General features: G+C 39.0%; 1 protein-coding gene across 3 annotated transcripts in view; it reads left to right on the plus strand.

Annotated features, from left to right (window-relative positions):
• KIDINS220 (kinase D interacting substrate 220) overlaps positions 1-26,252 on the plus strand; it is an 86,477-nt gene that overhangs the window by 42,078 nt on the left and 18,147 nt on the right. For all 3 annotated transcript variants that reach the window (XM_076332817.1, XM_076332818.1, XM_076332819.1), the window contains exons 22-24: positions 1,370-1,532; positions 21,681-21,859; positions 23,236-23,462. In XM_076332817.1, coding sequence (XP_076188932.1) covers positions 1,370-1,532; positions 21,681-21,859; positions 23,236-23,462 — 569 coding nt within the window. The remainder of the gene's footprint in view (positions 1-1,369; positions 1,533-21,680; positions 21,860-23,235; positions 23,463-26,252) is intronic.

Raw genomic sequence — 26,252 nt, forward strand, 5'->3', positions numbered from 1 at the left:
TGAACTGATTCCTGCTGATCCATTTGTTTGCAGAAATCTGCTGCAGCAATATCAATGCTGCATCCACTGCCCAACTTAATTTGGGAGTACTTGTTTCCAGCATGTCACAAGTAGGTGGAACTGGTTCAGGTCTGATACAGTGCCAAGGTGATCATCTCAGTAGGAAGTATGATACAAGGACACAGTTGTATGTCTCTGAGCTGAGGTTCAGCTGTCAAACCAACCTGGGTAAAACAGAAGGGTTGGTTGTCTTTGAAGTTCCATTCCCAGTGCTTGCATAGTTTGGATTATCCTAGTTTACCTTCACTCCGGTTATGAAGAATTAAATGTAAATGCTGTTCTAAATTAAGTAAAATAACCCATGGCTTGTTTTCTGTTCCATTAACTTAATGCTAGTATAATTAATAGAAGAATGTTAATATGTCATTTTCCCCATTTTTCCCCTGCTTTTTCCCTTTTTTAGTGATCATTCATATGTGACAACAGACCTAAAATTCTGAGCTAATCTTTCAAATAAACGTGCAGTCTCTTAGCGTTGTCATTACAATTTGTAGCATGAAATGTCTGGTTTTGGCAAATTATAGTGCAGATGTGAAAGTATAACAAAATCATAAACTACTAGTTGTAAAAACAAACAAACAAACAAACCCCTGCAAGAACGCTTTTAGTGTGCTATAATCTGTGGTTATATATGATGATTTCATGAACAGCTTCATGAGCAGAGACTTCAGGCTGTAAGTTATACGTTGTCACCAATATTAATAATGCAATTCTAGAAAACTTGCTAAAACTTGAAATGCATAAACTGTAGCATTAATTTTTTCTGTTTTTTAAAATTAACTTCATTTGTAATTCATACCTTGCCTTATTAACTTAAAACAGTCTTGTTTATAGCTTTGAATTTTACTTTATTGGCTATCGAAGATGGCAGTTGTATGCTTAACTTGTTTTGACCATATTTCACATGCCAATGCACAGAATGCACAGAAGATCTTTCACAGTATTAGCATGATTTTTGTGTTTAGATTGAGAAATCAATGCTGTGTCAAATTTTATTAAAGTAACTTAAGATTCACCTGTAACAGGATGATAGTAATAAGTGTTTAACCTGGAGCTGAAGTTGACAGTTTTGGAGAGTCTCGTGTTCTGACCAGTATTTGCAGGAATTTTTATTAGGTTGTCAAGTGATATTTTGAGATGTGACTTGAGATGATTTTGAAGTTACTGAGCTAAAAAATATAATACCAGAAAGTTCACAGATCAGGTTAATGGACTTACATAGCTGTTACTTTGAGGGGAAAAAAAAAAGATATCTTTCAAAAGGGAAAAAAATCCCCTGTGTTTCTTCCCTCCTTCCCTGTTATATTAGGTCGTTTATTGAGAGCTAATCAGATCACATTCAATTGGGATAGACTGGCTAGTTGGATCAATCTCACAGAGCAGTGGCCGTATAGAACATCGTGGCTCATACTGCATCTTGAAGAGACTGAAGGTGTTCCAGATCAGCTGACTTTAAAAACCATTTATGAGAGGTAGGTGTTACTCTGGTAATGGTATGCACTTTCAATGATTAAAATAGTGATCATTATTAATGATTATTAGAATAACATGGCTTTCAAACAGCTACCAAGTTGTAATCTAAAATTCCCACAATCTTTCTTCTGTTAACTTTTGGAAACTTTTAAATGACTTTCATTGCTATTTAATGCACCACGTACGAATGTGTGCTTTGTATTAGAAACAAGGAGAATTACACTGGAATTCTTTCACAGATAGCTAGCCGTGCTTCTGTCTCTTGATACAATTTTCATCTCTACCTTGGCCAAGCTAGAAGTTGTTGGGTTTTTTCCCTAGTTAGAAATCTGAACTAAGCTCTGCAAAAACTGCCTTTACTGGTAAAGATCTCTGAAGATTTGGTGCTTAGCAAGTGTGCTTGAGGCTATGGCAGTGCCGTATGCTGCAGTTAAAGAATACGAAAGTGAAGCATGACTTTCTCCATTGCTGGTACAAGTTGCTGTCCAACTGAGTTGTCTAGGTATTGCAACTGAGAGGAAATGGTTCCTGTGTTGCCAGTGAACATGGCTGCTCCAGAACCTGGCTGCTTGTAAGAAAGGACTTGTGGATTGTGACAAGTGACCTGATGACAGTGGGAGGAGTGGAAGAGAAAGAATGTGACTGGGAGTTGGGCTTATAGGAAAAAAGCAGAATCTGAGAGCGAAAGTCAGTGAGAGGAGAGAAGGGTTTGACTTGTGTAAGAAAAAACTGAGATCAGGTGAAAAGAACAGCTGAGGTAAAGAGGGAAGACTGGGGTTGATTGAAGAAGTTGCCAGAAACTCTAGAGACTTTTCAGGGTCCGGGGAAAGAATGGACAGGAGAATGAACTTGGACAGAAAATTTTGGGAAGGTGCCCTGCACTAAGAGTCAAGGAATAGAAGAAGATGAATTGGATGAGGGTCTGGGATGGGCTGGAAATGGTTGAAGTGTTGAGAATGGAATTAGGATTGATTGGGAAAGATGACTGGAGTGGGTTGTATTAGGAAAGGAAAGTCGAAGTGGGGTTAAGATCTGAACACAGAGAACCCAGAAGGTAGAGGGAAAGGGTGGACTGGGCATGACGAGGCTGAGGATTGAAGACAGACAAAGAGGGCAAGTAGTAGACTGGAGTGACTTCAAGTTGGGGGCTTGTTGCTGAAATATCAAACTTCAGAGGTAAATAAGTGCATGATTGGAAAACACTGTCCTCTAGAGAATGGATCTGGTTTCTGGGTTTTGGATTTCCTCTGTGAGTGTAAGATACCTGTGAAATCGTAGATAAAGTAATAGGAACCCAACTCTCCATTGTGGGTTCACGTGGCTAGTGTCACAAATGTTTGTGTGATCAGGTAAGTAAAATAATTCAGAATCATCAGGGATTCTCCCTCCTGTCATGCTTTCCAGTACTCTTGTTGTAGATATTTCTAAGTTACCTTTATTTAGATTTGCTGTATGGCATGTTCATAATTTTATATTTTCAGTATTTATCCAACAAACTCATTACAGTCTTTTTGTCATTGATTATTAGCATCAACAGTAATAAACCTCTTTGGAGTGATCAAAGTCCAAAGCTATCTTTAAGCCATAACAGTGTTTATGTTTTCTGATAAACCAAAGGAGGTATTAGAGACCTGAATTGTTCTCATAAATGGGTACTAGTAATTCCAGTATGAACTGTAGTTCTGTAGTAAACCAACATGAGGAGAAGGAAAGGACAGTCACAATTGAATGTGAATGACTTATTTGGGTTCTGGATTATTTGTTGTTAGTACGGACACTTGAACTGTTGATACTCAGTGCCAACTGGAGTGTGTCAGGGTTTATTGGTCCAGGTGTGGAGGAGATTCATGACTCCTGCTATGCTGTTTTGCCTCTTGCTATGCAGGTTGCATTTGGAAGTAATGTAGCCACTTGACTAGAGTGCCAATTCATAATTGACAGTTATAAATGTATAAATAAATTTACAGTGTATAAAACTAGGATCTGTAATGTGAAGAAAGAGTGAAGAACCCTGTACCATATATTGGAAAAAGGAAGGTGATGATCTTCTTTTAAGTAAAGCTGTTTGTATTTTACCTGCAATACCAGGAAAACAAGGAAAAGGAAAAGAGGACCAACATTCAGGATTCTCTCTTTAGCAAAAAATACCAACAGGATTATTTGATATGAAAATGATAAGGCTACAAGACTGAGTTTCTTTGACTACTTAACCATAAAAAAAAAAGGTTCATAATAATAACATTGCCACATGCTCAGGAAGAGAGTTGATGTCTCTCTCAGCCACTTCTGTTGAACCTCTGTAAGGAATTAAATATATAACTCTACTGATGTAGTGACAAAGCTGAGATCTCATCTGTCTGATGATTTGGGTGATCATCTTTGCTGTATGCTGAATAGGAAAAGGTCAGTGAACTCCCCTCTGGGATTATCTAATGCTCTAAGAATTCTGTTTTATCCAAAATAATCCTTTCTGTGTCATTGTTATTCTTTTTATCTACAACTGTTTGAAGTCACTTGGCTTGAATATCTGTTTCTGTATCAGTTCAAAGTAGAGTATTTACTTTAATTCCTCTTTTAAAACTTCAGTTTCTGTTTTCGAAGGTTTTCTAGTTTATAAAGCAGCTTTCCCATTTGGAGTCTCATGAATAGATACCAGATTTTGATACTTTTATAGCTTCTGTTCCTGTACTGAGCTTGTGTTACTTCTTCCCTGCTACTTCTTCCCTGCCTTTTATTCTGCAAGGATTTTTTTTTTTTAAATATTTTGGTACTTTAGAACAGGAGCAAGAATATAATTTTCCTAGTACTGAATAGTTTGTGTCAAACTGCTTTTTATTGTGACAGTGCAAATTCTTCTTTGGTTTTGCTGCATTTCTGAACTCTAAGTGTGTGGGGAGAGGGGTCTGCTTGGACACCTCCCTTGGATGAAAGGAATCTTGTAGGTTCTGTGTTAAATGTAGGAGTTCCACACTCGATCACTTGATCTCCATATAAGGAGAATGCTTTGATATCATAGTTACTTTTCCAACTTCTAAAATACCATGTGTTATAAAGCTTATGAATCACCAGGATTCCATTGCAGTGAGAACTCTCCATTGCCTTCCTCTTCGCTGCTGACTGTGCAGGGCAGAGGGTTAACACAGCGCATTGATCTGTTACAGGTGCCTTCAGCTGAAGAGTTACAGTAGATAATTTGTATGTGCACCGAGGGTATGACAAGTGGTAATAAAACCCATGTTGTTTTACTGCTGTGTCTTTGGAGGCAGATTATAACCAGGTCTTTACTATCAATACAGCTGATGCTGTAGGAAGTGTGATTCAATGCCAGTTAAACGTGGTACCTGTGTGTATTGTGGTGCTGTGCCGGCAGGTGGCACTAGCAGAATGACTGTCTGTCCGGCGTAGCTCTGACAGCTTCTGTTCACTTGTTTGTCTCAACATATTCTGTATTCATAGTTAACGTTAGTGATCTTTTTCACTAGATGTTTTGTTTTTATTTCAAAGAATAAGCAATACTTTCACAACATACAAAAAGTATAGTAAAATGAAAAGAATCAAGTTAGCCAAGCATCAAGAAATGAAAGAAAAAAATAGTCTGCATTTAATTCCCCTCTATGTATGCATTATGATAGATGGTTTATATGATCATATGCTATTTTGCCCCCATAAGATTCCTGTCTTGTAACATCCAGAATTTAATTTTGCAAACTGTATAGACAGGCTGTGTAGTAAAGGGGAGGGTCATTTTCTGTCACATCTCAGTGCTATCTGTTGTAGTTGAAAAGAATGCAATAGGAAAACTAAACTAAGACAACTGAAAGCTGCTCTAGAACTATTCATCAGAGTTTGTGTGATGCTGGACTAGTCACCTCTATCATACCTTTCACTTGGATAGTATTTGTGCCTCTGTTGGGAGGTGGTATACAGCTTATGGTTCTTTAGGCTGATATTAGTAAGTGCTCAGTGTTCAGAGCTGTATCTGAAGCTAGAGGGAGCTCTGCTTTCAGTAGGTGGAGTACTTGAAAAAAACTGGCTATCTCAATTTGGTTGCTAAATAAATGTACCTAGATCTCTGTGCTTCAATTTGTTATTAAAAACAACAAAAAAAGCTAACTAATATATTCTTATTGTGAAGGATTGTTGGGGAAAGTAAATTTGCAAGTGCTTTTCTATAGATACCATGATGACTATGGAAGATTATATTGTTGAGTATGAAACCAGTTCTGTCAGTAGTGTATCTTTACCATATTATGCTATGCAGAGATGGGAAAACCTATTGAATGTTATATTGGCAACATTTTCCCAGGGACTTAAAAAAAACCCAAAACAAAACAAAATTAGGTTTCAATTTGTGGCACAGGCACACCTCTGAACAGTCTTTATGGATTGGAGTCACTTAGACTTCTCTCTTAGTAACAGGTAGAGATGCAATGTTGTAATTCTTTCGTAGAGGGGAACAAGCCCATGCTTTGTAATTGTGTCAAATTTTGAAAATAAAAAAATGCTGAGTCTGCATTGTTGGCTTTCAGTCCAGATTCTGGAGAAAAATGTGTTTACCCTTTTTACTTCCTTGAACTGATTTGCTGTATCATCTCACTTCTATCCTCTCACTTCCAGCCTTTCTCTTTGCTGGTCTGGATCTTTGCTTGGTTTAGCTTTCCAGTTGGTATACTTATTAGTACCAGTATTTACTCCTTTGGGTTTATGTGTTGCCTTTTCAAGTAATCTCTCATCATCAGGATTTTCATGTAGTCTCTCTCCTTGCCAGGTTAAGCTCCTGATTCTGATTTCTTGTCTATTGTGTTCTCCTTCCCCTTTTATGTTTAGGTTGTTCTGTGGTCAAGACCGCTATTTTCATTACCCACCTCTCCATCCTGGTCTACTTTAATTATTTTTACCATTTTATTTATAATAGTGACATACAGTTAATATTCCTCTACGTTTATGTTGTGCTGCGTTCTCCTCCGTGTTGCTGTAAAGAGTCTTCCTAATGTCAGTTTTGTGTAATGCCAAAATGGTTTGCAGAAGTTGCAAAAAGCAAATTTTTAGAGCCCTGAAGTGGAACAAAATACGTGGGCTTTCTGTAAATGAAGCTGTAAGAGAATTAAGTTGTCAGATTAAAGCAAGTTTCTGTTGAATGTTTGTGACTGATAATTCTCAGACTTGTAAATTAGCCAGCTATGGGAATGTGCTCTCTTGTGAAGACTAAATGAAACATCCATGACACCAGAATGGATGTCAGTGCCAGATCTAAATAAATGATATGCTGGGAAAAGTCACTGTGGCTTTTGTAGAAAGAAGATAATGTTTCAAGAAGCTGAATTCTCAACAGAGTCAATGAACACGTGAAGAAGGCAATGTAATATTTTGAAATTTAAGAAATCTTAAGCAAGATCTTGATCTAGGAACATTTAAATGTATTAAAATTTAAGGTAATAACAGGCAAGATTGCCTCGGGAAAACAAAAGGAGGAAGTGAAAGATACGAATAAGAGACTCGTGAGAAACTTGCAGATAAAGTTTCCAAAGGTAATACTTGTGCTCTTTGACATACCTGTAAATGGTCTGGCAGAGGGAGAAGATGCAATGTGGGGATATAACCAGGACAGCTGTTTCACAGAGGGTTGTGGAAGTAGCTATATGAGTAAATTGCAGATCAAAGTCATTGTGGATATGGGTATCATAACATACTGGGGAAAATAATCTCATCTCTAATCCTGCTAACATAGTAATGGGCTGTAAATCTGCATTGAGGAAGGAAATTGACAAATCATTGCTGATTTCTCTGAAAAAAAAATGTTCAGTGCTCAGCAACAGTCAATGAAACCGTGTCTTTAGGAGTTACTGGCAAAGCAATGGAAAGAAGGAGGGTCTTGTATTATACAAATCTGTGATGTATCTAAATTCTAAACACTATGAGATTCTAGTCATCACATTTCAAAAAGGTTGTACCAAAGTAGAAAAGATATTAAAGAGGATGAGGAGAGCCCTAGTCTCACTTCAAATTTTGCTGTGAATGTCATCACTGTCCAATTCCCCATGCAGTGAGGAGTCCCAGTTTTTCTTGAATACTTTCTCCTCTCTTTTTTGGATTCTCAAGTCTTCCTCAGTCTAAGACATTTGAGTCATTTATTTCTTTTCCTTCAAGGCCTTAGTTTTTCATTTCAGTTTGAGGCTCTGAGTTTTAGTCATCTTAGTTTGTTTCTTGGTATTTTCTACTGCTTAAGGCTGTAGATGGCAGTGATTTGATATTGCCACCTCGTTGATTAAAAATCATGCTATTAAAGCTGATTGTATGGGAAGGAATGTCTTCTCAGTCCCTTTCCTCATTAAGTTTACTCACTAAATGAGATAATCTGCTGAACACTTTTCATCTGTTTATATCCTTCTTATCACGGCAGAAACCAAAGTCTGCAGTACTTTGTCTGTTGGAAGATGTTCCTAGAAGTCACTAAAGTAATTTTGTAACCCTCTTGCCTATAGGCCTTTGTCCTTCTGAAATCTGAAGGCGTTAGGGAGAGTTTCTGCATCTATGAGCTAAGCAGTTCTCTTGTAGATATGGCAGATTTACCATCCTGTCACTTCTTGAAGCTGTTAGTAACTGGACTGTCTTTGCTGATAAAGTCTGTTCCATGTGTTAAGGTTTATACAATTGAAAGTGAAACTTCAGGCATGTATCTGCCCCTTGAGTTCAAGAATGCAATTCAGAAAATTACTTGACTAAACTTGTAAACACTTGAAAAACTATGGATGTCTGAATTTTTACCCCTGAAGTTCCTTCAACTTCTACAGTTCTGCTAGTGTGAATGCCCAGAATTGCTAATGCGAGGCTTAAGTTGAGTCTTGCGGTGCTTACCTTGCATCTGGAGCCTATTCAGGATCCTTGAGAGTCAGTAGCTGAAGCCCTTAAAAAGCCTGGACAAATAAATGTGGTTTGAACATGTTTGCAGCAGGAAGAAAAGATTAGGTTTAGCACAAAACATAGCAGCAAAGGCTACTTTAATTTGAAAACAGATGTGTTTAAATTAGTTATACTAAGTGCTGGGGCAGGCTGTATGACAAGTTGCAGGAACCTTCTGGTCCTGGTGAGCATGATGAGTTGTCCAGGCAGTCATGGGCACTGCAGTAAAGTTCCAGTTGGCCTTTGAAATAAAGATGGCAGGGAACACACTGCAGGCTACCAGAACAATTTAATGACTTCCCTGTTATGGAGGGCCTCTTGGAAAAAAAAGTCAGTATAAAGTTGATAATAATTCATGAGAATTTCCTCGTGGTCATGTCTGGATACCATCGGGGTAGAACACTCATCCAGGAATGTGGTAGATCCATGGTAAGTATTGTCCTCTCTCTCGTGGGGTTAGGATCCAGATTCCATATCTTTCTGAATATAATTCTAGCCATTAGAATTACCTGGTGAAACCTTGAGAAACATAAGGCTGGTGTATCTAGGGAGATAGTCCTAAGAGAGACCATGACTCACTGTCTCAGTGCTTAAAGATACTCACTGGTGAGAGGAGAGTGCTTGTCACCAGAATGGAATTTACAATTTGTTTAATGATACAGAATTCAGGTATTCACACAACCTTCTATTCAAGTGCTTCCTACTGGCTGGTTTTGATCTTACTCTGCTTGTCATGCTTGATGTCATGAGGGACAGTCCTACCTGTCATTCTTTGCCCAGGCTTTGCTCAAACTGGGGTATTAAGACAGGGCTTATCAATTCTTTGTGAGGATATCAGCAAATAGTTGCTGGTCCCTGAATTTCTGTGACATGACTATTCTTAAACATTCATTCAAAATATTAGAATATGAGAGCTTGGCTCAGGATAGAAGGAACTCTCATGAGCCATCTGTTCAGATTAGGATCTCAACTCTTACTTAATCTCCTTTTAAACATGCTTTTTGGAAAGCTGAAGGAAACTATGGAAATCAAGAATCTTAAATCTTTGATTTTGAAAAAAGATATATGTCTTCCAGGATGAGAAAATGATTGTGCTTTCCTCAGAGTTGTAAGTACCCATTATTTAAAATTTAGCAACATATAATTCATCCGTCACTTAGGCATAATTTAACCTCTGCAGTTAAGTATTTGTGCACGTATGTATGCGTGCCTACCTATGATGGATGTCAAATTGGATGGCAAAACGATGTGCCAAAGCAGAACACAACAAATTTAGAAGAATAACATAATAGCTTTGTTTTATTCAGGATTCTTTGTGTGGGGGGGACTAAAGGATCTAAGCCAGCCATATGTTATTTATTACTTTTTTAAATGCTTTTGCAACTCTTACACCATTCTAAGGAGTAATTTGTGGCAGGCATCTGCTCTGTCTGATTTATCAATAATGGAAAGTGTCAGTGTTCCTTCATTTCTTCAGTTCTAGATATTGTCTTTCAGGTTTCAGCACTGGTACATGATTTTGCTTGCTTTTTTCCCAGTCTTTTTACTGATGTTACCCCTTTTTGGAAGCAACCACAGAAATAGTTATCTCTAGTAATGGTAACCAGAGAAATACTTAATTTCAGGTTACTAGGCAACTCATCCTCTGTTTCTCTTTTTTTCCTTTTTTCTTCAGATTGGTAAACTGGTAAAAACTAGTTTAGTTATAAGTGGAACAGCAGTTGATTACTGTAGGTTTGGAGTTCTATAGCGTGGTTTCATTGGTGCTATGTTTTACTGATAAGTTCAGATCTTTTGTGTGATATGCCCATGTGACTCAAATTAGGAAATCACTTAGGTTAAAACATTTTTCTGTTTCACATACAGTTGAATATTCCTACTTCATCGTTTACTACTTCAGTTTAACAAAGTGTATTTACAGCATACTAAAAATACCACCAAGATATAAATGATATGAAATTATTTTATTAAAGAATTTGATTTCATAAAAAATCAGAAAATAGTATTCTGTAGCACTAGTAGTAAAATTTATTTTTCCCCATATAAAGGCTCATTTATTTTTATAGCAGTTTGATGACACATCTGCTTGCTTTATTCAGCTGAAAAGAAAATGTTGGTTCTTGGTGTTTTGTGAAATTGCTTTGTTAAATTATTTTCAAAATCGTTCAACTTTTAACAAATGACATTTGATACTAACATTGGAAAGCAATTTCAGCTAATTAAGTAGATACTTCTATAAACCATTGGAACATTAAGATGACAAACTGTTCATTCAGGATTATTTTAATTGGTACAATTATTGTAATTTTGTTGCAATTACGTGTTGAGCTAAAAGCTTTTGTCTAAATCATTTGAGGGTTTTTTGTTAATATACATAAGTAAGAAGAAAAGAAGTAAAATAAAAACTGAAGATAAGCATTATCTGTCTACTTTTTCATTACAGTGCTTTAGACAAGTATCTATTAAATTATTCTTTTAAAAAAGTATGTTGCATGTTTTCAGCAAATCTCTAACAATGTTAAAATTGAGCAAGATCATTTGAAATGTAACTTCTGGAAGGTTATTATGTTAATTCCAGTTTTGACACTGTTTAAATACTTTTTAATAAAAAGGGTGAAATTCACTTTTGAGGGATTTGTGAGTTGTATAAAAACTATTGATGTATTAATTTAAGTAGTGTAGCTTTTTAGTGATTATAGAAATTAAAAATGAAAAAGCTATGGAAGGTGCCACTTTCATCGCTCTGGTTATAATGTTCTCTGCAATCATCTTTTGCCCAGGCCAGGTTTAAATAAATCACTTCCTTTAAGTAGACAATTTAATATTCTTGTAGATCTCACAGTGAGGCATTACTTCTAAATATTTAACCTGCTTTTTGTTTTTCAGGGTTTTTTTTATCACCTCCTACTTAAAACGCAGGGCACGTAAAGTTATTATTTTTCTTACTGTGCTAATAATGTGGTCTCAATGTTAAAAGGCAACATACCGGTTGAGTAGTAGGTGGTTGTTGCCCAAACTGTCTACTAAATAGACCTACAGCAGGCAAGGCATAAAAGAGAAGTAAAGAGAGTACCAGAGGATATGACAAGTAAGAAGGAAGTTCAGATGAAAAAGTAATAGAGAGAGAAAAAGGATTGGAGCAAAAGCTAATCAGAACAAGACAGAGGAGTATTTTTAGCTTTTTTTTTAGTTACTTTTGTAATATGGAGTAATAAGTCATATTTCTAAAATACTTTCCAGATAATTTTAAATGCTTACAGTATAGTTAATGCTCATTAATGACATCTCTCAAAAATGCTCCTGTGTATATTTCAAATCCCTCCAAGCACCACTGATTGATACTAGTTTAAGATAGAGCACAGAAGCCTTAGTTTTAGCAATACTATAAACAATTTCAGGAAAGAAAACTTTTATTTTTAACCTGTGTAAGTCAATTCATGAGACTTCTGTACGTTTTGGGGAATTGATAAAGTTGGGAAATAAAATTGGAGATGATGGCTTTTGTATCTGCTGAACGTTTTTGTCAAAAGTAGAATGTTTATTCAAAACCTGAGAACATGGGAAAACATTGTGAGGTAAGATGATAAGCTGGAAATGCATCTCTTAGTGACATACTGCTAGTGGCCCATATCCTGGCTTTTACCCCACAATAAATGTGATGTAATCTATCTCTCAGGAAAAAAGAGGAGATAAAATACTTGCTTCATATTCAGAAGAGACTTGTGTCTCATATTGCTGTAAAAGCCTACCGCTGAGCAGTAGCATGGAATATCAAGTTCTTTGGAAGCTGATGCTCTAGTGTTCCTTGCAATAACTTGCTCATATGCCCATACAATAAATTTGCCTCATTAGATCAACTCTGTCATAAGAAGCTGCTTCAGAAGGCCAAGATAAGGAACAGATCAGGTAATCCAAATGCTGTATAAAGGAAATAATATGTCCTTGGTCCCGGTTGACTTGAATTTTGGTTATTAACCTATTAATATAGTATAGCAGTTGTACCTTTTTGCCTTCCATTTCTGGGTAGCATTTGCGACAGATGGATGGATTAGTGTTTGACTTATTCTGAGAAGTGGAACTCATGCTTCTGTGAGTGAAATGTTTGCCATGGACTTTTGGAGGAGAGTGTCCTTTTGCCTGGTCATGAGATTTAACTGTATGCCATAACGTAGCCCCAGAAAAGAATCTTGTGCTGGAGACTAGGATGAACCATGGCCATTTCTAATGCTAGAGGACCTGCAAATATTTGCTGGATTTCTGAAGTCCTACAGGTGGAGGTATTGAATAAAAGAATCCCTGCATAAAGCCGTAAAGTAGCTTTGTTACTGACGTTCAGTAATGAAAATACCAAAACCAGATTAATACAGTATTCTTGTATTTCACTTGTGTGAGTGAACTTGTTGGACTTGTCAGTTAGTGAGACATAATTACTTTTTTTGTTTACAGAGCAGCTTTGAGCAGTCTTAGATTCTTCTGTGCTACTCTGTTTCACTGCTCTTCCATCTGTATAATAAATATATTGATTTTTTGAAAAATTCTTTTACCTTCTGTAATTCAGATTGCACTGCAAAGCTGTGAATGAATCCAGGCATTTGGAACTGTATTAACACTTTTTTTAATTATAAAGAATGCCAGTGTAGGGTGTATTCTGGAAAGCTGTATTAAAAATAGACCTTTTTTATATGGCTCAGTGACAGTGCGTGATACTGGGTGTGGGAGATTAGTTTAATAAATATCAGTCTTTAAAGGATCAAAATGGTTTTTCTTTCTGAAATGATCAAAAGCAGGAACACTCTGAAGAGGTGCTTTATCTACTGTTACTTGAATTGGGTAGTTAGAGTCGGTTTTGCAAAGCAAGCTTTCCTGAATACCTACGGTAATAGGAGTTTTTAAATAGCTATTGCATCTGTTCAGTGAAGTCTCTGTACTGCTTAATATGCACTGAGGGGTTTATAATTTTTGTCTAGATAGATATATCAAACTATAGCTTTCTTTTTTTTGGTCTTTATTAAGAGAAAACATTGATTCCCTTATGTTTTACTATTGAGTGTGTGATGACTTTTTATTCCTACCTTTATACAAGTGTGTATATGAGCAAATGTTTTTCAGCGTCCAAATAACCTGTTGCAAATTTGTTTGAAACAATATTTGCAGCACTATTCCTGTTAAGTTGGTAGTACTGCAAATTTTCTGGAGCGTTTTGTGTGAGAGCTTTTAATGGAAGGCATTTGAAAGGGCCGGTCGAATCTGGCCTCATTAGATCAACTCTGTCATAATCAACTCTGTCAAATCTGGCAAGTCAACAAATGGTTACAGGACTGCTGCCACAGCCAGGGGTTCAGCTGCTTAGACCATGGGACTCGCTTTGAGAAACCTGGTCTACTCAGGGCTGACGGGATCCATCTGTCAGAGAAGGGGAAGAGCATCTTCGGTCATAGGCTTGCCAAGCTGGTGAAGAGGGCTTTAAACTAGAGATGCCGGGGGAGGGGAACCTCAATCCATCCCACTCCTACCGGTTTGATGCCAGGGCCAGCAATAGATGCCCAGAGCCTGGAGAAGGAACACAGGTCAGCAGGAGGGCGCCTGAAGAGCAGCACAAAGGAACTCCAGCCAGTCAGACAGCTCCATCGGGGGACCAACTTAAATGCCTCTATGCAAACGCACACAGCCTGGGGAATAAACAAGAGGAGTTAGAGACGTGCGCACGCCTGCAGGGCTATGACCTTATTGGCATCACGGAGACGTGGTGGGATGGCTCCTATGATTGGAGTGTTGGGATGGAGGGATACAGGCTCTTTAGGAAGGACAGGCAGGGGAGACGAGGAGGGGGTGTCGCCCTCTATGTCAATGACCAGCTGGAGTGCATGGAGCTCTGCCTGGGGATGGATGAGGAGCCGACCGAGAGCTTATGGGTCAGGATTAAAGGGAAGGCAGGGACAGGTGACATTACAGTGGGGGTCTGCCACAGGTCACCTGACCAGGAAGACCGAGCGGATGGGGCCCTCTATAGACAGACCGGAGCGGCCTCACGCTCACAAGCCCTGGTCCTCATGGGGGACTTCAGCCACCCTGACATCTGTTGGAGGGACAACACAGCAGGGCATAAGCAATCCAGGAGGTTCCTGGAATGCGTCGATGATAACTTCCTTCTCCAAGTGGTAGAGGAGCCAACGAGGAGAGGTGCTATGCTGGATCTTTTTCTCACCAACAAGGAGGGGCTGGTGGGGAATGTGAAGCTCAAGGGCAGCCTGGGCTGCAGCGACCACAGAATGGTGGAGTTCAAGATCCTTAGGGCACTGAGGAGGGTGCACAGCAAGCTCGCTACCCTGGCCTTCAGGAGAGCAGACTTTGGCCTCTTCAGGGATCTGCTTGGCAGAGTGCCATGGGCCAAAGCCCTGGAGGGAAGAGGGGCCCAAGAAAGCTGGGTAATATTCAAGGATCACCTCCTCCAAGCTCAGGTGCGATGCATCCCAACAAAGAGGAAGTCAGGCAAAAATGCCAGGAGGCCTGCATGGATGAACAAGGAGCTCCTGGACAAACTCCAACACAAAAAGGAAGCCTACAGAGGGTGGAAGCAAGGACAGGTAGCCTGGGAGGAATACAGAGAAGTTGTCCGAGCAGCCAGGGATCAGGTTAGGAAAGCTAAAGCCCTGATAGAATTAAACCTGGCCAGGGACGTCAAGGGCAACAAGAAAAGATTCTATAGGTACGTTGGGGATAAAAGGAAGACGAGGGAAAACGTGGGCCCTCTCCAGAAGGAAACGGGAGACCTGGTTACTCGGGACATGGAGAAGGCGGAGGTACTCAAATGACTTTTTTGCCTCTGTCTTCACTGGCAAGTGCTCGAGCCTCACCGCCCAAGCTGCAGAAGGCAAAGGCAGGGACTGGGAGAATGAAGAACCACCCACTGTGGGAGAAGATCAGGTTCAAGACCATCTAAGGCACCTGAAGGTGCACAAGTCCATGGGACCCAATGAGAGCCATCTGCGGGTCCTGAAGGAACTGGCGGATGAAGTTGCTAAGCCACTATCCATCGTATTTGAGAAGTCGTAGCAGACCGGTGAAGTTCCCACTGACTGGAAAAGGGGAAACATAACCCCATTTTTAAGAAGGGAAAAAAGGAAGACCCGGGGAACTACCGACCTGTCAGCCTCACTTCTGTGCCTTGGAAGGTCATGGAACAGATCCTCCTGGAAGCTATGCTGAGGCCCATGGAGGACAGGGAGGTGATTGGTGACAGCCAGCATGGCTTCACTAAGGGCAAGTCCTGCCTGACTAACCTAGTGGCCTTCTATGATGGAGTGACTGCATCGGCGGACGAGGGAAGGGCTACAGATGTCATCTATCTGGACCTCTGTAAGGCCTTTGACACGGTCCCCCACAACATCCTTCTCCCTAAAGTGGAGAGGTATGGATTTGATGGGTGGACTGTCTGGTGGGTGAGGAACTGGCTAGATGGTCACATCCAGAGGGTAGTGGCCAACGGCTCAATGTCCAGATGGAGACTGGTGACAAGTGGTGTCCCGCAGGGGCCCGTACTGGGACCAGTACTGTTTAATATCTTCATCAATGACACAGACAGTGGGATCGAGTGCACCCTCAGCAAGTTTGCAGATGACACCAAGCTGAGTGGTGCGGTTGACATGCCAGAGGGACGGGATGCCATCCAGAGGGACCTGGACAAGCTGGAGAAGTCGGCCTGTGTGAACCTCATGAGGTTTAACAAGGCCAAGTGCAAGGTCCTGCACCTGGGTCGGGGCAACCCCCGGTATCAATACAGGCTGGGGGACGAAGGGATTGAGAGCAGCCCTGCCGAGAAGGACTTGGGGGTACTGGTGGATGAAAAGCTGGACATGAGCCAGCAATGTGTGCTCGCAGCCCGAAAGGCCAAGCGTATCCTTGGGCTGCATCCAAAGCAGCGTGGCCAGCAGGTCGAGGGAGGTGATTCTGCCCCTCTGCTCTGCTCTGGTGAGACCCCACCTGGAGTCCTGCGTCCAGCTCTGGAGCCCTCAGCACAAGACAGACATGGACCTGTTGGAGCGGGTCCAGAGGAGGGCCACGAAAATGATCAGGGGGGTGGAACACCTCTCCTATGAAGAAAGGCTGAGAGATTTGGGGTTGTTCAGCCTAGAGAAGAGAAGGCTTTGGGGAGACCTTATTGCAGCCTTTCAGTACTTAAAGGGGACTTATAAGAAAGATGGCGGCGAACTTTTTAGCAGGGCCTGTTGTGACAGGACAAGGGTGAACGGCTTTAAACTAAAGGGGGGTAGATTTAGACTAGATATAAGGAAGCAATTTTTTATGCTGAGGGTGGTGAAGCACTGGCACAGGTTGCCCCGAGAGGTGGTGGATGCCCCATCCCTGGAAACATTCCAGGTCAGGTTGGACGGGGCTCTGAGCAACCTGATCTAGTGGAAGATGTCCCTGCTTGTTGCAGGGGGGTTGGACTAGATGACCTTTAGAGTTCCCTTCCAACCCAAACTATTCTGTGATTCTATAATCCAGAAAAAATGCACCCTTAGGCATAAAGATACACTGCCACTCTACTGACCAGACGTGGGAAGAATAGGATAAATAACTTCAGAGCAAAGCATTATATTGCTAGTATTTGATTATTAGGTATTAGAGATCAGATGTGTAATTAGCAGACTGTTAAGCATCAGAATTTCATATTGCATTCTGAAGTGGTCCAGATTTTCTGGTTTTCTGTTTCTCCATATGAAACCTTTATAAAAAATATTTTTGTGTAATTTTTAATGAGGAGTTATTTCATTATTTTAAGCAACATTTTTGTCTTAAACTATTGAGAGAAAAATTTAAAGGGCGCATGATAGATAAAACATGACATGCCTTCATGCTCACGCCTTCTGTTGCTCTATTTATTATTTAGTAACAATTAATTAGGTCTGTTACTTTTTATGGACTGCAAAAGTTAAGTGACTCTTGTCCACGTAGTTACTTGGTCCTTTAAAACACATGAGGAGAAAAATAATCAGGTGTGCAAAGAGTAACTTGTAAACTTTGTTTTCACCTTGAAGGAGAGAGGTTTGGAAAGAGCAGGGACAGTGGTCCTTCAGGGTATGAGGCCTTGCAGAGAAGTCAACCTTCCACCTGTCTGGGAGGAGCAGGGCAAGCTGCTCCATGAGAGAAGGCAAGCTGGGAGCTGAGGAGGACAGCAAGACAGGCAGGGCGTTGTCCTCATGAGTAAGGGGTGCAGTCCCACAGAAGCCAAACAGGAGGATCAGAGCAGGTTCAGTGGCAGTAACCAGGGACCACGAAAAGCCCAGTGGTCTATAGCCACGAGGCACGTTTTATGTCAAGCCAGGAAGTCAAGTCAGTGAGTCAAGGTAAAGACCAGTAAGGTATATAGATGTAGCTCAGGCAAGAACCAAGGGCAAAGGCCTGAGCTTGAAGGCAGTTCTTGAATCACGCAAGAGAGGCCTCCAGTGAGGCTTTTCAGAGCTCTTACCACAGCAGTCCGATCCCAGGTTACTCAGCTGCACTGTATCAGAGCTGGCCTTGAGCACAGGCAGCAAAACCCCTGGCTGGGGCTGGGGGGAAGAGGTGGTGGAGCCTGTTGGCGTACTCCAGGGCCTGACATAACGAAACAGGGAATGTGGGCACAGCACAGCCTTCAGTGTGGATGAAAGTAGTTGATGCTGCTGCCATTCTACCACCACCTGGTTGGGTGGTGAAAGACCACATCCTGTGGTGGTGACCATCTCCTGCAGTAGGTGGTGAATAGGTAGGTTGTGTCATGTATAGCCCAACAGCCTAGCATCTAAGCTATGCTGGCAACATTCAGTGCTGGACCCACTGTTGGACCATGGTGGTTGTTTACTAAGTCAGTCGTGGAAGTGCAAGGTGAACATAAACTAGAAAAAATTTGGAGTAAATTCATAGTCTCTTGAATGGAAGATAAGATGACGTACCTATATATACTTGTAATAAATTATTTTTATTTGAGGAAAAAGCCAGAAATAATCCATCATTGTTGGAATATAACTTAATCCACACTGAAAACAGTTTTTAATTTTAGCTGTGCACGGAAAGGACATGTGCGGAATGGTGGAATGAATTTTTAAGGTTCTCTTCTGTCAATGTAGTGTTCTGGTTTGGGCTCATTCCTTTTAAATTCAAGTAGTTTCTCGTAGAAACAGACACTCTGTAACACTGACAGTTTTTGATGTTTCTGATTTAAAGAATAATTCTTCTGCCTCAGGAAAATCTAGTCCCAAAATGAGAATTGGGTGTTCATGGTGCTTTATTTTTAGATCTGTGTGCTTATATTTTAGAAAAAGTAACTCCTAAAATGCTTTAGATGCTAACCTTTTATTTTTTATCTGGGAAGTACGGGCACATGCGATTTTTGTGGCTCTTTGCCAAAAGATTATCATTTACATAAATATTTCTTTCAGAGGCGTAGTTTAAGACATTGAGCTCAGGAGGTTAGAATAGAGACTTCAATCTGCACACCAGCAGTGGGCTATTGGCTTCTGAACAGTAGCTTTGTTCATCGTATTCAGAACACTGTTCGCATTCAGACTTAAGTAGAGCTGGCATTAAAATTCAGCTAATTTGTTTCATGTGATTCATCAGCTGTGTGTTTTATTTAAATCTATGTCACATTCTCTTTTGGCTTTTTATTTTGTAGATTTACGTGTTGAAGTAGGCCACTCTTTAACTCTTCAGTCCCTGACTTAAAAAGTGACTTAATTTTCATTTTGCCGGTGTTGATCTCTTGTCTAGAATACTCACAGTAAATATACATAACTAAAGAGCGCATTAGTGGTTTTGGTTTTTTTACATTTCTGATGTCTGAATAAAAACATAACATATTTACAGTCAGTTTAGTCATAGTTTTATGTAAGGCAAAATAGAATAACCTAAGATAGTAGCTAAATATTAATGTAAAATAAACACTTCTCAATTCTGTTGAGTATACAAGTTTTACTTTGATACTGCCAATGTTCTTACTACGTTTTTTTCTTTTGACCATTCACTCCTTGAGGTGAGGACCACTTCTAGCTCCTATTAGATTTCTTTAAGCACTGTTGGAGAACGAACTGTTTCCATCCTTTGAAACTGTAACCTACGTCTGGGTGTCAAGTTTCTCTTCTTACAGAAGCAGCGCGTTTCATTCTCTTAAGGCTGGAGCCTGTGAAGCCTCACATGCATTGAACTTCCCTAACGTGGATAATCCCACTGCCATCCGGACAACTGCTCGTAATGATTTACAGGATCAGAACCTTTGTTAGAATAGCCTGCACTTGCTTTTATGCTTTATATTTGTTAAGTTTTCCTATGCTCTAGAAGTAACATCTCACTGTGAATGAAGTTACTTGTAGATACTGCTTATGACAGCATGGTATGGCAGTATCCTCCATTTGTTAGGTACATGGTCCATTCAGATGTTTTCTGGTAACATTTATAGGAATTTGTTAATTCTACTTTTAGTATAAGGCAAGACTGTCCTAAAAGATCAGATTGAAAGATTAACACACAGTTAAAATACATTTTTAATGTAAAAGAGTTGCACTTACTTCAAGCATCTAGCACTGATCCTCAATTCTTTTATTTCTCTTAACATTAAATGCTAAATATTCTGTGTAAATCTGCCACTGTTCTCTCTGGAATAATCCCATGGTACATAAAATTCTACTTTTTATGGAGCATCTAAAAATAAAGATAAAAGATCGTTGCTTTTAAAAAGCTAACAAATTGTGGACTAAGGTAAGATCGTTCAGCTAATGATAGATTTAGTTCATTAGCTGTATTAAAAATACAATTCAATTACAACCAGTTTTTTTTTTTTTAAAGTGTTAGTTCTTTTGTCTTCATAGACACATGAGTGTGTATTTATTTAATGTAAGAGATTCTTAGTTGCACTTTGATAGGTTACTGAGTGTACATGAGGGCTCCTTCCTCCCTTTCCATCCATGCGTCAGTGCACTCCTTTCCCCCACGACAGCACTGGCAGTTGTCTTAGCTGCTTTAATTGTCCAGTAATCAGAGAAAACTCTTACGCTTTCTTTGTGCTATAGTAACTTCTTTTTAGCAAGTTACAGCAGCTCACAGAGCAGTCAATATATCTGTGCTGTCATCCCTTTTCATAGAACTGCGATCATAATATGTCTTTGGGAAAAGCCATTAACTAGTGAGGTGCATCATTCGTTTTATATTTATATAAAGTTTTTTATTGTTATATATATTTTTTTCTCATAACTTTTTTCTATTTTTATTTTAAATACAGTGTGGTTACTTCACTGCTATCCATATAGAGTGCTGTCACAGTCGCTCTATAGTCATCACTATAACCATGTCGACCATTCTCAGTGCATTCTTTCACTGTTTCCATTTTTATTATATTGGGTGTGAGAAACATCTTTTCATTTTAGTAATCTTTAATTTAGATTATCATTTCTCCTTTGGTATCAGATGAGATACCAGTCGTGATACTATGAGATGAGATGTCAAATAAGATAGGTCCATCTGACCCATCGTGTCAGCCTCCATCACTTGCTTGCATTTGGTGGGAGCTTTTCATAAACTTCCATGAGGCTAACATTTAATCCTTCTTCTTGTTCCTTCCTAAAACTGTCCTTTATACTAGTGCTTACAAAAAAACCCCACCATTGCTTGATAATAGTCATAATGCATCAACAGTCCCTTATATTGATCATGTCTCATTGTTTTGTTGTTCTCTTCTGTTTGTGGTTTCTTATCTTAGAAGGTGAATTACTTGAAAGCAGGCAGTTGTTTTTCCACTTTTTACCATGAAATCATGCACAGTTGGGTTTTGATCAATGTTTAAGATGCCTGAGTGTTACTGTTACAAGAAATGGTAGTTTAAAAATGGGATTTTTAACCATGGAATTTCTGATTGGGGTATCAGAATTTGAATAGATGTTTGAGGTTAATGTTGAACAGTCCCCTTGCTTTGGATTTGATGTTACTGATCTATAAATTCCTGATCTGGTTTTAGCCTTCTGTATGGCTTCTTTGAGATTTCTCTGAAGCACACAATTAGATCAGATAACTTAGCAGTTTGAGATTTTTTGCATATTAGAGAACGTTAAATTGTTCTTTCTGCAGACAGTGCAGCTCTTTATGGGTTCTCTTCATTTTCCGGAGAACAGGGAGAATGGATGCAAGTGTACTAGTATTTCACCCTAGAATATCACTATGCAACTGGAAGTCATACTGTAATAAACACGGTTTATGATTTATCTCATTTTTTCCCCCAGAATTTCAAAGAATATTCCTACAACTAAGGATGTTGAACCTTTACTTGAAATTGATGGAGATATACGGAACTTTGAAGTATTTTTATCTTCACGAACACCTGTTCTTGTTGCACGTGATGTAAGAACCTTTTTGCCATGTACTGTAAACTTAGATCCCAAGCTACGAGAAATCATTGCAGGTGAGTATTCTTTCAAATAAATGGAAGATGACAATTGTATTATTTCTTTTTATTTTAGGTAGAGCTACTTTGCATGTTACGCAGAATCCTGATTTGTTCATCACATCAGACCTTCAGGTTGTCTGATTTGACTTCAGTAACAGGCCATTCAGTTTCACTTAGTAGCTTTGCTGTAAGGGCTAGATCATACTAGACTAAAGCATCTCTTTTGGAGGGGGAAATCCACTGTTCTTGATTTGAAGACTGCTTTAGCAGATGGAGGAAACCAATGCACACGATATTTTAGTAGTAGAGATGCAAGTTGACTTCTAGATCTTTGTTAACAATTTTGAATAGCGTCAGTAAGATCCTGTAGAACTGAAGCCAGTGAAACAAAGTGGAATGTCTCCATTCGATGTATACCCCACTAGATACCTGTGCAGTTGGTACCCATGAGTTACTTTTTAGTCTGCTATAGTATGATATTTAAATTCATCCTAGTGCAAGTGTTGTTTATTGTGCAGTGGTTGTTAAGCAGTTATCTTTACTTGCTTGTAGTCTCAAAAAATGCAGTCAGGTTCAGGTATGTTCTGTTCTGCAAACACATTCTGCTCAGCATTACATGTTCTGACTGCTCACTGCTGCTGTGGATTAATGTGACGCATGGTATGGCACTTCTTGCCCAGTCTTAGGGATTGCTATTGGCTCTGGAGTAAGGCTAAGGCACCCTAACATTTCCACCTGTTAAGAGATGCTAAAACTTTGAAGAAAACCAGAACTTTAAATTTAAAATAGGATCCTTACAAGTCTTTGGTATGACAGTCAGTATTCTAGGTGGGAACTGAATTCAGGTATTAATAGTTCTCTTTGCCTGTCTTTTCTGTTGTGACATTTTTCTGCAGTCCTCAACTGGAATCCTTTTTGTTCTTACTTTTTTCCAATTTCCTTCTCTGCACTTGATAGCTGCAACGGGATGGCCTAACTTTGTTCACAAGCTCTGTCTCATTAATCTCTTCAGAAACAGTACGGGTCTGACTATCACATCAGACATACTTACCATCAGAGGTGAACTTGGCATGATGTATTCCTGCATTTCTTCCCATTTGAGTTGGGATTTGTAACTTGTTCTCTCTGAGAGAGAATGTGTAGAGGCATTTAATATGCTACGTAAACTTATGCAATAAATTGTCCTAACTCTCCAAAAGACTCCTGTGTATATGTGATCCTCAAGAGAAATCAGCCGAATGCATCTGAAAGTGACATTTGACGTTCTGCTTGATGAGTTCTGATTTGAGTTAAGTACACAAAAATGTACTGTAATGAATTGGCAAACAAATCAAAACTTTTTCAAATATTTCAAGCAAAATCTCATTCTTTTTTACCTTTTTATTTTTCAGATGTTCGTGCTGCGAGAGATCAAATGAATATTGGAGGACTTCCTTATCCCACATTGCCTTTACATGAGGCACCTGCTAGAGCAACATCTCTGTTCAGTCAGCCTTCATCAGCTTGCTCTTCTACAACCTCTTTCAATGGACCTTTCAATAGCGGAGTTTTATCACCGCAACCTCATAGCAGTTACTATAGTGGTATGACAGGACCTCAGCATCCATTTTACAATCGGGTAAATTATCGAGAACCAATTAACATTCTTCTGGTTTAATCTGGTAATATTGCAGATGTCATCTATAAAATATTAAAAGACCCATGCAAGTTTTATTTAGGAATGGAGAAAAGTCCAAAAGTTGGTAAATTTCACAGTAATGTTCAGTCGCTGTAGTCTGGGGGAGAAATGTGGTAAAGCGCATCAGAAAAACTAATTACACAAGGGGAAAAAAGGTCAAATCATTTTGAGACACTGCTCATTTGTAGGATATTGCAGGGGTTTTTTTTATGTTTGTGGGGTAAAATGTGCTCGATCATTCACATACTTGCTCACAGATATTGGAAGGGATCCCGGCTTTTTCTTGGTGACTTTGGTTAAAGCGTACAGAAACTCAAGTGGGGAGCTATATCACAAGAATGTACGTCTGTCTTCCCTTTTGTCTCTTTAAAGTTATTCTGGGATCTTTTCCCTAAACCGGTGTTGCTCTAGTTTAAAGGAATTAACATAAATTGCATAAAACATACATTTTTGAGCTATTTGTGGGCCTCAGAAAACATAGTCCTGGGCATGGCTCACTTGAAAATTGAATTAAGTACTTTACTGTATAGTTGGATCGAGTCTAAACTTTCTATTTTTGTGGAATATATTCAGTATTTTTAAACTTTATTTTTACTTTTTTTTTCTGCAGTACTACCAGGAAAAAAAAGTAGAAAGCTGATAGAAGTCATAGCTTACTTCTGTATACAGGAAATAGCTTCAACTTTAAGTAGATTTGACCATAGGTAAATGTTTAAGCTAATAAGCTGGAAAGAAAATTGAGTTATTCCTAAATCAGTGTTTGTTAACCAAGGCACAAAAGAGCACATGCAGCACAGAACTTTTTAAGTTACCTGTTCTAAAATTATTCTTACATACCCTCAATACAGTGACAATATACTGTTTTGTTGAAAATAACTTAAAATGACATATACTTTGCAGTAGTCCAACACTGATAAATGCTTGTCACGTGAATTTTTGTGCTGATAGTAGTTCAGCTTTGTTAAAGTAGGTGTTTAATTGGAAGCCCTGTTTTTGCGTCTGTGTTACTGTACATGACAAGGTTTAAAGTATGGGGTGATACACAGTTGAAATTTGTATGTTTTTTTGGCTCTAATAAGCATTACAAAAGCAATTACTGGTGAGTCATAAGCTATTCTTACAATAAGTTTATTTGTTCATTTGTATTAAGTGCATACACAGGCTTATAGGCATGCTTACTTTTTTGCCTGCTAAAAGACTAAATACTTCTGTTTTGGCCTTTGTTTCTGGAATTTTATACTGCCCTTCTAAGGTATAGTTGTTTTTAGTGTTTCACACTTTCGAATATTGACAAAGAGCTGTATTCATTACTTTGGAGTCATAACGGTACTGTCATGAACACTACATACTGAGATAAGTGATGAGAACCTTATAACAGTAGAAAATTTAGACTGAAAGGCTGGTTCCTTCAGCATTGTCAGTCATATTTCACTTCTCAGGTTTTTGTAAGAATGGTGTTTAAAAAAAGAACAGCAACTGAAGAATAGGCTCTCCCCAGTAGAAGTTTCTGAGAGAGGTCTTGGATACCTATATGACACAACACAATGGATTCAAATGCTTCTGTGGAAAAGCCTGAATTTTATGCAAAAATGCCCTAAGTTCTGGGGATAGATGTCTTATTCTGACCAATAAATTGTTCCTGTCCTGTTGTCTTTAAGCGTTCATTTGTGCTTAAGAAAAAAGCCTTTGAGCTGTTGGGGGAAAAAACTGTTTATTTTTAGGAAATACAATTTTTTTATTATGTATGTTTCTGCTTGCTTCTTTAGATGCTCCTAGGTTATGGATCTTGAACTTCCAGTGACAAAATATATTCATTTTTAGTTTAAAACCCCATTCTCCCTCTGTATAGCTGTAAAGGAAAGATTATAGTCCCATTCTCCCTCTGTATAGCTGTAAAGGAAAGATTATAGTCCCATTTAGCAGCTCTTCAACTTGGCGCTTTGGCTCTCAGTGTAGGACTATGCTGGACGTGTACATTTTATCACTGTCTAACGGCCTGGCTACAAGCTGGATTCAAGTTCAGCTTCTCAAAATCGCTGCTGTCATGGATCATTGTGGAGATGATGTTTCTTATGGGGAAGGTCAGAGCAGTAGGCAACTCTAATTGGGATTTCCTGGGTGGGAACTAGAAATAATGGTATGTGAAGACTTTTTTTTGCAGAAGAGGAGCAAATTCTTTGATATCTTGGAAAAATAATAAACACCACACTTACGCTTTATAGGCTATCTGCAAACTTGGAGAACAGCTCTGCTCTGGTTTATGGCCAACATGTATTTATATTGATCTCCTGTTTTCACGATATCTGTATTACCATACTTCAAATGAAGATTGAGTCTGTAGAGTTCGAGCTTATAATGGAGAATTAATCCCACGGTTGGGAAGCAGTGGAGTAGCTAAAGTGGGCTCAAGGCATAATTAGAAATTATGAAAGAATTGTGGGCTAATTGCCTTATTGGGCAAATTTTTTTCATTGCTTTGTAGTTTGATGACTCGCAACCAACAAACAGGTGCTCACTCGTGTTTCAGAGGATAGTCTTTGCAGTGAGAGCTAGGCACTTGAATGCGCTATGATCATTAAGCATTTCATGCTTGGGGGTTTTCCACGTGGTTTAAGCTGTTAATGGAAAACTGACGCATTTAATTATTTCTAGAAATAACATGAACTTTTTTTGACGAGAGTTTCATTTCCAGAAAATACCATAGAATCTGTGCCTTATGACAGTGAAATA

Source organism: Aptenodytes patagonicus, chromosome 3, assembly GCF_965638725.1.
Source record: "Aptenodytes patagonicus chromosome 3, bAptPat1.pri.cur, whole genome shotgun sequence".
Classification (NCBI taxonomy): Eukaryota; Metazoa; Chordata; class Aves; order Sphenisciformes; family Spheniscidae; genus Aptenodytes; species Aptenodytes patagonicus.